General features: G+C 32.3%; 1 protein-coding gene across 2 annotated transcripts in view; it reads right to left on the bottom strand.

Moving 5' to 3' along the window:
* Positions 1 to 15,000, bottom strand: part of LOC145285928 (uncharacterized) — a 41,684-nt gene that overhangs the window by 9,399 nt on the left and 17,285 nt on the right. For both annotated transcript variants that reach the window (XM_080134430.1, XM_080134429.1), the window contains exons 3-5: positions 14,872 to 15,000; positions 11,218 to 11,375; positions 8,055 to 8,232 (exon numbers count right to left, since the gene is read on the bottom strand). The exon at positions 14,872 to 15,000 is cut by the window's right edge and continues 195 nt beyond it. In XM_080134430.1, coding sequence (XP_079990556.1) covers positions 8,055 to 8,232; positions 11,218 to 11,375; positions 14,872 to 15,000 — 465 coding nt within the window. The remainder of the gene's footprint in view (positions 1 to 8,054; positions 8,233 to 11,217; positions 11,376 to 14,871) is intronic.

Here is a 15,000-nt window from a genome sequence, read left to right as displayed (position 1 = left end):
TAAAATATATATATTTATATATATATAAGTTTAAAGAAGAAAAACAACAAAAGATTTTGCCAAATTAAGTTTATTTCAACCCTAAAACCAATACAGTTTTTCAAATGAACAAGCTGGTTTAAAACTATCACTCTACTAAAAAAGCAAAAAAAAAACATTAGTTGATATTATTACTAAGCTATTATGATGTTGAACCCCTAATGATTTTATAGGTCAATGCATTAGGCTGAGGAGTGTGGGCGAGCAGTTGACCTCTCATTTGAACTGTACTGAATTTTGTTTTTTCTCCTTCCTCTTATCTTCCCTCAACTTCTCCTCCGTTTAATAATAACCAAAACTTTTTGTTTTGTTTTCATTTGGACGACAGCTTTCAACTAGCTTGCTCATTTAAAAATGCCCTATTGTTGTCACGGCTGAAATAAATTTATAATGTGATTTAGCTAATTTTTTGTTTGTTTTTCTTCTTTTAATTTTTGTTCTTGCTCTGCTATACATTGAGCTCTCCTACAGAAATTACTGTATCGTTTATGGACACAGCATTATATATAGGAGGAGGGTGCATGGCCTTACCTAGTCATAAAATACGCTTAAATATATTTTAATTCATGCAGGTTTCGTACTTATTATAACAGAGCCAATTCTCTATTGAATATTATATTGTATTAGTTTTTAATGGTGGATGCTCTGAAGACCTACACGCCCTTGTGCCAACTTGATGGAAATACATCCAACAAACCCAACAAGCAGCAAAATCCCACCCCTACACAGTAGAGATCCCTAGATGCAAGAAAGCCTTCTACTCTAAGAGTTTCTTTCCTAGGACTGCTAGACTTTGGAATTCCCTTCCAGGTTCCTGCTTCCTTGACTGTACTGACATGCAGAAGTTCATGTGTAATGTAAACAGACATCTTGCCACTCAGCTCCCTACTTAGTACCCCTACAAATTATGTCCCAGAGCAGCCCCCTACATCAAAGTGGCATTCTGCCTTGTTTGGGGTGAAAATGCAATAAAAAAAAAAAAAAAAAAATAAGTATAGTAGTGATATCAAAAGATTTGAAAAAAAAAATGACTTTGGTGCGATTAGTTAGAATTGAAACCAAGACATTTAGTGCTCCAGCCACATTCCCTACTGTTTGAGCTATCAACAGAGAAAGAAAATTTTTTAATTAAACCATTTCAAGCTATGTCTGAAGTTTTACATGTGCAAAAGTAATATAAATATGTTGGCAAGTTCAAATTAACATTTTGCATTTCAACTTGCTGACATATTTCTGTATGCTTTTAGTCATCGATTCAAATAAGGATTTTACTCATTATAAAACATCCTTGGTGTATAATTACTATTTCCTATTATTATAAGTGTTATGTGGTCAGTAGTTTAAAAGTTCATCGGTTAAATATTTTCACACAGACACACACAGACACACAGACACAGACACAGACACACACACACACACACACACACACACACACACATATATATCACCAAAAAAACTATGAAACAGATAAATGAAAAAAACTAAGCAGTAAATTGTCTATGGCATCATAGCGTAATGGGTTAGGGCGCTGGACTGAAATACATAAGATCCGGGGTTCAAATCCTAACAACAGTCAAGTTACACTGAATAGGAGTAGGGCTTCAAACCACATGTGTCCGTAGATTACTGTTTTTAAAAAATAATAAATAAATAAATAAATATATATATATATATATATATATATATATATAGACATGACAGAAAAGAATAGACACCCATAGAAACCGTTTATTTCAATAAACATATAATTTATAGAACAAAATAAATGGTCACACATTCAATAACGAATATTTGGTTGACATTCCCTTTGCTGTTTTTAATGTGAAGACTCTTTTAAGCATAGCATTGATCAATTGACGAATATCATTTTGAGGAATTTCTTGCCATGTCTGATGTAATAATGCTAAAAGTTCAAGCTTAGACGATGGCTTTCTTTTCTTTTTGCGAAGGTTCCAGTCCAATATGTCCCAAATGTTTTCAATTGGGTTCATATCTGGGAACTGACTTGGCCATGGAAGTTTGTTAATCCGATTTTGGCTTAACCAATGTTGTGTCATCCTAGCAAAGTGACAAGGAGCTCCATCTTCCATAAATAGGGAGTTAACTTGGTTCATTTTACCACTTGAGAATATTGGTAAGAGTTTTTCATGTAACATTGAAAGATATAAAGACATAATTGATGTTCCCTTTGCACTCCACCAGGTCTGAGCGACCATCACTCCAAATTGCGCCCCATACCATAACCAAGAAACCTCCATGTCTCAACGTTGGCTGCAGTCTTTTTACGTTAAAGCCTTGCTGTGGGAGCCTTTATACCCATACCCTTCCACTGTCAGGAAATAATACAAATCGTGACTCATCAGAGAAAATGACATTAGTCCAAAAGGTCATAGGTCTCTCCACCATCTCACAAACCCAATCTTTTCTGTGCTTGATATTGGCAGGACAAAGAAGAGATTTCCTTCTCTCAGCTCTACCATAGTATCCAAGTTTGCGAAGATACCTGACAGCTGTTCTGGTACTGACACCAGCTTGTGTTGCTATGTCAGAGGCTTTGGACCGAGGATCTTCTTCAACATTTTTTTTTCACAAGACGCAAGGTTCTTTCAGAGGGCCCAGAGTGACCTGGATGAGATTTTGAGTATTCTTTGTCCTGTCTTGTGAATTGTACGATCACTCTATTAACAGTATAAAGGGGTATTGAAAGATTTCCTGCTATTTTGCGTTGACTAAGACCACCTTTGTCCTCACAGAAATTTTGATAGGTCTGATACTCCTTTGTTCCATTCATGGCATGCTTCAATGTTATTAGATGCAATTTTAATGAGATACTCTAAGTTATTTCAGCACTATTTTTATATGTAAATATAAATAAGCATATATTTATCTTAGGAAAAATATTTATCTTAGTGTCTATTCTTTTCTGTCATGTCTATATATATATATATATATATATATATATATATATATATAAGAACAAAGAATTAATAAAACATATTAAAAACACTTAGAGAAGAGTTAAAAACATTTAATTTTCGAAAAGGAAACACAAATTAAGTGGATTGTCCTTAATCTGCGGAGTTTCGAAAGAAATACTTTCCTTCTCATCAGAGGGTAGGAGTTAGCAAAATGCAGAATCGGATTTTGCTTGCAAAGTATTTTATGAAACTACAAGTAAGCCATAGAGCTTACTTGGTAAAAGTTAAACTTTATAAATATTAAGTCTATAATATTTATAATATATTTTAAGTTTGCTATTTTGAATTATCTTTGTAAACTTAATTGTAATTCTTATTATATATATATATATATATATATATATATATATATATATATATATATATATATAACTACTTAATTTACTCACATAAAATTAATATACGAAAGTATAGATTTATGCGTAAACTTTAAGTATTTACTTCAAAAGTGCTCAATACTTAGGTAGAGCTAGTTAGTAAGTTATAAAATATATATGGCGATTAAGCTACACTGAATATTCTGCGTTTCATCTACTCTAGGACTCTTCAGTCTTATGCGCGAATTCTGTGGTTGTTTGTCGTTTTTATATGCGCATCTTCTATTGAGATTTTAGTTAGCAAATCAGCTTTCTAGTATCCACCATGCCATTCCTATCAGCCAATGAGCATGCACTTATCGAACAAAGGCCTATTTGACCTCTGGTTGATCTGTTCCTTTGTGTGTGCTCTATTTATCCTGGATATTTAGTTTCTTGATCTGTTTTAAATCTAGGTTAGTGTTTTTTTTAATGTTAGTTTATATATAGATATATATATGTGTGTACATACATATATGCACATATATATATATATATATACATATATATATATATACATACATATATGTGTGATCGTTTATGTATATTCATGTTTATTTAATTTATGTATTTGTTTATTTTCTATTGTTTTTGTTAGTTTTAAAACTATTTTGCATCGCTATCCTAGAGTAAATTTTATCTTGTGAACACAGTTGTTTGCTATTTCCCTTCTACAGTTTAATAAATGTTGGGGTTCTTTAAAGTACAGGATAGCAAATTTTTCATGAAGGCATAATCTACATGGGTCGTCTAGGTCCCTACATGTGGTAGCTTGTCTTATTATTTTCCATTCGACTACTGGCGAATGTCCACTTTCCTTGAGATCCCAGTATTTATTTGTTAGTGTTGTTTTCATATGGTGTTTTTTATTGTTGAATGTACTTTTGTGGTCATAATATCGAGTTTTGAAATCTAAGGAAGTCATACCTACGTAATATTTCTTGTTATTCAGGTTTTCTTTCGCAAATATTGTGGCCTGGTAAACTACGCTTTTGGTTAGACATTTATTTTGAAGTGGGCAAAGTGTGCGGTGTCTACAGTTGCATTTATCTTGTTCGTTATTAGTATTTTTATTTATAGTATGGTTGTTCTTGTCCGGAGTTGGTTTATTATTATTTTATTAATATTATTATTATCATTATTATTATCATTATTATTATTATTATTTCTGCTAGTGTTAGTTTTATTTTTGTCATGGTGTCTACTTTTTTATTGTTTATTTTGTTGTTGTTTACATTGTTTTTATTTAATATTCTGTTATTATGTGCTTTGATTATCATCTCTAAATTTTCGCAACAACTGTAGGATAACTTTAAGGTATTTTTATTGAAAATTTTGTGTAAGGGGTTGGTTGCGGGAAAGTGTTTTTCAATAAGATCTAGAAACTTCTTGCCAAATTTTGTTTTTAACATTTGATTGTATGGGGCCATATACCAAATTATAGTTCTTTTTCTTCTATTTTTAATTTTATTATAGTTATTGGTGTTTTGTTGCTTATATTTGATATCGATAATTTTGTATCCCCTATTTTTTAGGGCTGTTTCATAGATATTGGTTGACCTGTTAAATGCATTTTCATCGCTTGAGTTATTACTGAGTCTACTTACGATCGAGTTAGGAATATGTTTTATAATTGATGGTGGGTGATTGGACTTAGAGTTTACGTATATTGGAGTAGCGTTATCTTTTGAATAGGGTTCATATGTGTTTTTATCTAAATTTAACATGACGTCCAGGAAGTTTGTTATTTTTATGTTAGCTGATACGTCTGCTTTTAGGCCTAATTTTTTCATTTCCTTGTGTATAATTTTCTTAAAATTATCTCTCTTGACTTTGTTGGAGTTTTTTATTATAGCTAGTCCGTCATCTCTATATAGGCCGATATCCGTAGTATCAAATATGCTTGTGAGGGTATATAGAATAAATAATCCCACAAAATCTGATGCCTCTGCAGAATCCCTGGCACCCATCGCCAAATCAAACGAATTTTTCATTTTAGTTTTTATTCATTGGTTATTGTTATTTATTATAACTGATTTTCTACATTTTTTAATGATGTTGATTTCTTCTGAGGATATATCAGTGTATGCCTCGGCAAATTCTAGGGCAATGTTAAAAAGTTCTTTGGATATTGAGGGACAAAAGTCTATGATGTCGAACTGTATAAACGTACATTTATCTTTGTTTTCCATATTTTTAAACCAGGTGATTGCTTCGGCAGCATTTGCCCACTGGTTTAATTCTAGGTCTTGTTTGATTTGTTTGTTTACTCTAGAAAGTATTGTTTTGCTAATTCTACCTATTTCTGGTTTAGTTGGGTTTATCAAGCAGGTGCTGGGATTATTATTAAAGTCCCATTTGTGGTCTTTAAGCAGAATGTACGCCTCTCTAGGTTTCAATTTGCCAACTTTATCGCTAATTTTTAATTTATCAGTAATTTGTTTACTTTCAGTATTTATTATATCTATGTAGTCACATTCGTTTGCATCCAGTTTTTTGTAGTTTTTTGTAATGTTTTCTGTGATTAGTTTGTTATATTCTTGTTTATCTATTTTATAAAAGTTTCTAGTTTTATCTGCTTTTACAAAGATTTTATTAGAGTTGTTTATGTTTCTAACGATTTTGTGTAGTTTCCATTGAAAATTGTTAGGTTGATTGTGGAATTCTAAGTTTTTAATTACGTTTAAAAGGTCATTTTCAAAGTTTATCAAAAGGTCTACTGTTTTCGCATTTTTAAGGGTTTTAAAACCATAGGATTCTTTTTTGTTTACGTTTTCATTTTTAAGGAAGAAATTTGCTTGCCATCGCATTCGGCGTATTAGTTCATCTGTTTTTTGGATTAATTTAATAATATAGCTATGCTTGTTAGGTGTGGGGATGTTTTTTAGCAATGTTTTGAAATTAACTCTTTCCATATCTATTTTTAATGTAGTGAAATAAATTCTTTTGAGAGTGCTCGACTGTTTCAGGAGCTAAGTATAACTACTTAATTTACTCACATAAAATTAATATACAAAAGTATAGATTTATGCGTAAACTTTAAGTATTTACTTCAAAAGTGCTCAATACGTAGGTAGAGTTAGTTAGTAAGTTATAAAATATATATATAGTGATTAAGCTACACTGAATATTCCGCGTTTCATCCACTCTAGGATTCTTCAGGCTTATGCACGAATTCTGTGGTTGCTTGTCATTTTTATATGCGCATCTTCTATTGAGATTTTTTTTTTTATTAAAAACTGGCAGGAAAATCCGACGTTACCTGGGATTTAATTACTGGATATTGGACAGCTTTAAGAAATTGATTCCCAAACTAATCTATCTCGAGAAAGATCTTTACTTATCTCATTTTCTCTCGAATCCATCTTCATCACTTTGTGTTGTGTTTCTTTGGCCAACTCTACTCCCTTGTTCCACATTAACCCAAGAACTCTCATTCTTTTGTTCAACATGACTGTCAAACTAACAAAATCTGCTTTACTATCCAGATTTAATCTTTCTTTGAAGTTATCAGGTTTAAGTCCATATTTAAGAATCACATTACACATCCATCATATCATTTTTCCATGCAACACCTGTCCACAACTCTCACTGGTCAGATTTCATTTTCATGAAACGCGAAATATTCAGTGTAGCTTAATCGCCATATATATTTTATAACTTACTATATATATATGTATTAGTTTGATTTTCCATTGATACCTTCGGTTTTATGAATCATCATCACATTTGGTTTAACATCTTTTTTTAGATGCTAGCATGCATTCGAGAGATTTAAGAGAATAACTTCCAAACTAACCTATCTTGCACCAAGTCTTTAATTATCTTTTTTTCCTTCACATCCATTTTTATCAGCTCCTCCCATGTTTTCCTTAGCCTTCTCCTGTAAACTGACCCTGCTACCTCAACTGTTCTACATCTACTAACCCGAGAATTCTAATCCATTCCTTCAACATGGCCATACCATCAAAATCTCTTGCACACATCTCCTTTTACTGTCCTGATTTAATCTTCTTTTCAGATCTGTGAATTAAGTCTTTATAAATCACAGTAGCTCCTTACGCTTCTATGGCAATATGCCTTGTTTAGTGTGGAAAAAATTTAAAAAATGAAAAATTACATCCATAGATCTGACTTTTTTTTTGTTTTTTTACTATGCTGTCACCACTTACCAAGACCCAAAGGCCACTTGAGGATAAGAGTTAAGTGAGTGTCAGGTAGGAAGCAAGACAACATTGTGATGGTTGGTAACGATGGTGGTGATTAGGCAAAATTTTATTATTTAAGCAGACGAGACAAGAATAATTTGTTTACATTAGACTTGAAAATGACCATGCTGTAGTCAGCTGAGAAGGAGTCCAGTGATATTATGTTCCGCAAACGGGCAATTCTGGGAAATAAACATTGTTCATGGAAGTTTCATTTAGTTTTAGAGAGAGAGAGAGAGAGAGAGAGAGAGAGAGAGAGAGAGAGAGAGAGAGAGAGAGAGAGAGAAACAAGTTTTTTATTGTGAATGTTTTGCTGGGAGTGGGGGATCAGAGATTTTAGCTCAGTTGAGCACGAAAATAACCTCTTACCTCCCCTCCCCTCAAAAAAGGCTGACATTTTTACTGTATTTTTCCCCCTTTTTTGTTTCCTCTTTTTTCCTTGATAATTTACTTTAATAATGTAATGGAATTACCTGTGATGTCAAAGACTCTGGTGGGGCAAAAGCAGAGTAAGGACTATTCGTACTTGTCTCTGTTCGTTCACTCTGGAACCGTGCAATTGTTGTAGGCATGGTGGCAGCAATACGAGTTATAGGAAAATTATACAGTTGAAGATCAGTCTTGGATCTTGTCTCACAAGAGGTAGTTACCCTAAAAGGAAAACAAAGATACACGATTGTTGAATTATCGAAAAAGGTAATTCATTTTCTTATCGTTATCAACCGTTTATTGATGAGTATCCTTGCCATGAAGTCTGCATGTTTGCAATCAAAATGAAAGTGCATTATATTTGACTACAGTAGTTCATCGTATTATAATGGAGACTGTGTGTTTGTCTGTAACTCCAATGAGATCACAACTATATTAGTTTGTTACCTTTTATTAAAAACTGGCAGGACAATCTGACGTTACCTGGGATTTAATTACTGGATATTGGACAGCTTTAAGAAATTGATTCCCAAACTAATCTATCTCGAGAAAGATCTTTACTTATCTCATTTTCTCTCGAATCCATCTTCATCACTTTGTGTTGTGTTTCTTTGGCCAACTCTACTCCCTTGTTCCACATTAACCCAAGAACTCTCATTCATTTGTTCAACATGACTGTCAAACTAACAAAATCTGCACTACTATCCAGATTTAATCTTCCTTTGACGTCATCAGGTTTAAGTCCATATTTAAGGACCACATTACACATCCATCATATCATTTTTCCATGCAACACCTGTTCACAACTCTCACTGGTCAGATTTCAATTTCATGCATTATAACATTGCATACACATGCCTGATAGACTCTTCTCTTAGTCAACAGTGGTGCTGCTTTGCTGGTTAGTAATGACAAAAGTGACCTTTTTTTTTTTCTTCTTTTTTTTTTACATAGGAGTCACCACTTATCAAGGCCCTAAGGCCACTCGAGGATAAGGGTTATTGAGTGCACAGTAGTCAATTGGACAATATCGTAGTAGTCGTTATTAACGTAAATTTGGTAGATTGGATTACTTAAGGGGGTGGTTCATCAAGAATTTGTTTATATTGGACTTGAAGACAACCAAGTTGTAGGAAACAGGCAAACAGAAAAGAGTTCCACAGGCATGCAGTTCTAAGAAAGAAGTATTGTTCGTGGAATCTATGTTTTGATTTAGGCACAGTTAAAGAGTGGGGAAAGTTATTGACAGTGGTTTCAGCTAGACGGGTGTTTTTCGAGAAAGATTGGTGAGGGGAGACCAGAGATTGGAGCTCAGATGAGCACTTGCCGTGGAAATAATGATAAAACAAAGACAGGCTCGCAGCGTCCCTTCTGTGGGAAAGAAGTTGCAGGGAAAAGAAAAAGGCATCCCCCATTAAGTTACAAAGTCTATTTTGAACTCTGTCAAGGCAGCATAAAATCCTTCTAGCAGCTGCTGCCCAGATGTGGCAACAATACTCCATTCCTGGATGTACTGGCCTTTTATATAGATAGCACTTCTGTTTTAGAGGAGGATTATGTAAGGGACATAACTCCCATTTACTAAAAAAAGAAGCATTCCTGAAACCGTTTACGAAAATGAAACACATTAATTAAATGAATACACAAATTTTTGAATAATAATAACAAAAATGAATACAAATGAAAAATATTAATCCACGAATACCATACATAAACAATTACATCAGTTAATCAATCAAAAAAGGAAACAAGTTGGAAACAATTATAATAACAAACTAAAAATGAAACAATGTTAAGTAATCAAATAATTAAACGTTTTTAATTAAATGTTAAGTAATAAAATAATTAAACATTTTTAATTAAATATTAAGCTATGAAATAATTAAACTTGTTAATTAACATACACAAACCCAAAAATAAATAAACTGTAGCAATGAAACAATGCCAAAAGTACAAAAAATAAATGAACTTGTTTGGTAATGCTTCTTTCTTTAGTAAATGGGAGTTATCTCCCTTAGGTAGTCTTCTCTAAAACAGAAGTGCCCCCTGAGCTTACTCCATTTGCGCTCAACGTTTCTGATTACTTTACTGTTTCTATCTTAGATGTTATCTTCACAACATTTAGGTCGATGTAACCTCTGACCTTGAATTATGTAACTCAGTCATAATCTACAGTAAAGTAAACTGGCTTCAAACTTCTTTTAATCGTATTATTTAGATTCTTCGGACTACTGTTCTCATCTTGTGTAGATTCCTGAATTTGACAGAAAAATTCCTGAATTCATCAAAGTACACCTGAAGAAGGTCGAAGGTTACATCAACCAAAACGTTGTGAAAATAAGACTCAAGATGAGAATGGTAGTTCAAATAATCCAAATAACCAACCAATTTTCAGAAACATAATAATTTCTTTTAAATATTAATTTTTTTAATGCAGGTAGATCACAAATAATAGGCAAAGCAAAATAATTTGATTTTGACTAATTTTCCATTTGTATTTCCTCCAAAATATTTTATGTTGCTAATAGAAATGATTATCGCTGATTCCATGGAGGCAAATTTCTCATAACATATTAAACTCTCCAAGTTTTCAAAATGAAGATAATCGATTTTTGATTTTCTAAAATGAAATTCTATAATTCTGTTTTGTTTGCCAAAGCAAATCACTAAGAGATTATCTGGAAAAAATTTCATACATTTTTAAGTGGAAGGTAATGGATTCCTTCAATTAGTAGACTTATTTGTACGGCACCATTGATGATACTGAATTTTCTTGCTCACACGCCACTATTCTCAATTTACAATAGAAAGCTACCATCAACAAACTTGGCATAGGTTAAAAAGAAGTCACATAAAATCCTTTTGAGATAAAATTTTATAATTAAAATTTGCTGGGATAATTTTTTTAATGAAAATTAAATATCAAGTAAAAATTCCATTTTTACTCAATTATTGAAAACCATCAAATAAAAGAAGCTGTTTTATTTTTCTAACACTTTAATTAGTTTTAGTGTGCAATCATTTATAATAATGGGTTGAAACTGTGTAAATTATACTTAAAAAATTGTTTATGAATGTTTTGTACAAATGAAATAGTCTAATAACGGCAACCCACAGCCACAAATTTGGACTAGGACTGTGTGAGCAAGAAAAGTCAATATCGTACCATGATCTACATAGATTAGATCTGTTTGAAGTAAGACTCACATCAATCCAGTTTTGGGTTGCTGCTTTAGTCGTAGTCTTGTCAGATATGAACGGATCCATTTTTGGATTATGAGAACTGGAGAATGATGAGCCATAATGTAATTTATATTACATCTTATGCCAGCAACTTGTTCTAGGGCTGTGGAAGAAGACCGTTTCTGCAGAAATAAATAATAAAACAAGAAAATATTATTCCCTGTAATAAGAGTTCTCCACAGGAGAGATAATCTATAATATAAATCTCACCTGTCTGTTTAAATGTATGTATGTATGTTTGTTCGTATGTCTGCCTAAAACTTTTGACAGAGGCGACAGATATTCACGAGATTAGTATTGAAGCTCGACCCTTTGGACAACAAATATTGAAAAATTGGCCAAAAACATTAATTCCTTCACCCTCAACTGTGGAGGGGTCGCCTTTTTCACCAATATTTTCAAAAGTCATTGCCTCTTTTCGATTTTCTAGCCTTAATTTAAACCTATGTCACTTCCGGTTTGTCAATGGGAGCAACAGCAAATACGTTACGTTTTTTTTTTCACATTCTTTTCCTCCTTCGTGTTACAGGTTCAAACCCACCTGCCTACTACCATTTTTTTTTTTTTGCTCAACACCCACCTCCAAACACCAGGGCAACGCCAGGCACCCAGGCTAGTCAAGAATAAAAGAGGTTACACTTAACTATTTATTATATTCAGTTTGTAAGCTAAAACATCCTTGTAGCTGAGAAATCACACTATGTAAAAAGTGCCATATTATTTTTTGAATCATTCAATGTTTTTGGCATGTGAAATGCAATAATCATAAACTCTTAAATGTTGGTGTATTTTTATAAAAAAATAATCAAGTACATTTAAAAGCTTACTTATCATATGATATAAAAAGTAGCTGGTCACTGCATGAGACACAGCGAAGAGGAAGCAAGCAAGCTAGTTCTCTGGATACCAACAGATGGACACCCAAACTGTGGTAGAAGAATGAACTACATTGACAACCTGATATGGGACACAGGATTAGAAAGTATTTGGTTGGTTGATTGGTAGCTTTTGTTTTACGGCATATCAACCCTTTTCAGGTTATTTAATGCCGAATCCAGCGATTTTGAAGAACAATTTTTTAATAGAATATATTTTTCGTTTTTAAGTCGGTTTTTATTTAACCCATAGTTGGGACCCTAACAGGTACTACCACTCCGGGTCAGAGTGAGCCTGAGAGCAATGGCAATTAAATGGTGGCCCACACTCCCCAAAGCTCGAGAGCTGGGGCCTCACCACCGGATATAGTTTAAGGTCATATCCAGGACAAGAAAATGTTTGGGATCTGCAAACTGTCATGCAAGATTGAGAGAAGTCGTGTAGATTTGGTGGTGTAGCCTCTTGAAAGACGACGGAGATGAGATGACGAACAAGTGCACAAGTCAGTCATGAGACTGCTTACCTTTGCCTGACAATGTAAATATGGGCCCAAGTTTTATTTGGGCCTTACTTCTCTATATTATATGAATTTTTTTCTGAAGTTATACCAAAGAAACTTTGATAACTGAAAACAATTTATCTGATGAAATTACAATTTTGATTTTGCAAGGTGCTTAATGTTATTGTATTCAACAAATTTGGAAAAATGCTAAAATTGAAATTCTGTAAAAATTTCGACAGTGACTGAATTTGTCAGAATCATAGATATACTATGCATTTTTGGAATTGTTGTGTTCAGAGAATGAGATGTCAGGATCATTGAATATTCTCATAACAAGCAGACAGTTCATTGTATTTTTAAACACAATTCATTCACGGCAGAAAACTTTATTTACAGAACAGGATTCAATGTCAAGCGAAGCCGCCATGTTGCCCTCGGTTTCTCTCTAGAACTCTTTAGTCCGTTTAAAGATCTATAAGGGGTGACAACTCTTACTTTCTGTATTTAGAGTTATTTCCCCTGTTATCACTATAACATGAATAATCAAGGAAAACTATGTATAAACAAGAACAAGTTGTAACATTGCTTACCTCCACTTGACAATGTGAAGATGGGCAAAGATATTATCATGAAAAATCAGAAGTTGAAATTCTGATTGTATTTTTGACTGAACTTTCAAGGTCAAAGTCTGATTAACATAAAATGTGAGCCTTCTTTGGCTACAACATGGGCCAAGTAGAGAATCTTTATAATGAGCAGGACTGAAGTTGTTCCCAAAATGTGTAACTTTCACCATTTTTTGACTGAGTTATGCTCAAATTAAATCAATTAGATGATGGTCACTATTTTGACCAAGTTTGGTGATGATTCGTCAAGCAATGTGGACGACTATTATCATAACCTCCACTTTGGTGGAAGTGAATACCATGTTTACATTTGGAATAACTAAACAAATCTATTATGAATTATATATAAACAAAAACATAAGTCAATCTTGAGACGACACACCTCAACCTGATAATATAAAGATGGGCGTAGTTTTATCTGGGCTTTATTTCTTCATATTAGCTAATATATTTTCGAAGTTATGCCATGGAAACATGAATAAAATATCCAATCAAGCTGAAATTGTTATCAAGAATCATCCCATTGATACATGAAAATTGGAAAAGTCGGAAGTTGTCAATCACTAAGAAAAAGTCAAGACATATGGACTAAATATTATGGTGTATAACCTGGAACAACAACGATTATGATTAGAGATGCTTTTAAGCTGATTTGTTGCTGCGGAGTTCCTTTTCGCCGTCTCAATTTAAAGTTATTTTTTTTAAACTGACATGAACACTAGAATACTTCTATTATAAGTCAAATATGAACAGGTAAAATTATAGAGGAATAAAAGGCGAATCAAATGAGGTATAGGTTGTTTAAACAGTTACATTAAATTTAGCTTCAATTTGCAGTTTTTGAAAAAATTACAAGTGCGGACTTTCTTTTTGTCGGCACTGTATATATATATATATATATATATATATAATAAAGGTGTTTTTCTATCCTATTCTTTCCTTATTATATATATATATATATATATAAAATAAAAATTACAATTAAATTTACCAAAATGATCCAAGATGGTAAAATTAAAGTATATTATAAATATATAAGAATTAATATTTATAAAGTTATCTCAGCCAGATGTAAAAGCTCGATAAAACCAAATAGGAGATAGAGCTTATAATACGAGCAAACAGTTAATAAAACATGTTAAAAAACACTTTGAAATGAGTTAAAAACATTTAATCTGAAAAGGAAACCCTCCTTTTCAGATTAAATATGTTTTTAACTCATCTCAAAGTGTTTTTTAACATGTTTTATTAACTGTTTGCTCGTATATATATATATATATATATATATATATATATATATATATATATATATATATATATATATATATATATTATATATATATATATATATATATATTTATATATATATATATATATATATATATATATATATATATATATATATATAATTAATAAGTGTTTCATGCTTTCGCAAATCTAGTGTAAACGTTTCATTGAACAAAAATATTTTACATTTAGCTTGTGAGGGAAAAGCTTATTCCATAGTCCATGATGCTCTCGGTTTGGCCAATGAAGAACAACCATACATAATCTAAAGAGAAAATAAAATCGTGATTAAAATTGAAGATAAAAATAAATTCATAAATTTATCACCTGATTTAATGACGAGCAGAGATGTATTTTTAATGGTAGTCGGAAAGCCGCAAACCTTTCTGTGGTTTTTAGATCTTCTATGATTTCTTGATCAGCAACAACGTAGTGGTCCAATGCCTTGAGAACGGA

This window comes from Euprymna scolopes, chromosome 10, assembly GCF_053919585.1.
Source record: "Euprymna scolopes isolate OS-2025 chromosome 10, ASM5391958v1, whole genome shotgun sequence".
NCBI classification, from domain to species: domain Eukaryota; kingdom Metazoa; phylum Mollusca; class Cephalopoda; order Sepiida; family Sepiolidae; genus Euprymna; species Euprymna scolopes.
This window is presented reverse-complemented; position numbering and strand designations above follow the sequence as displayed.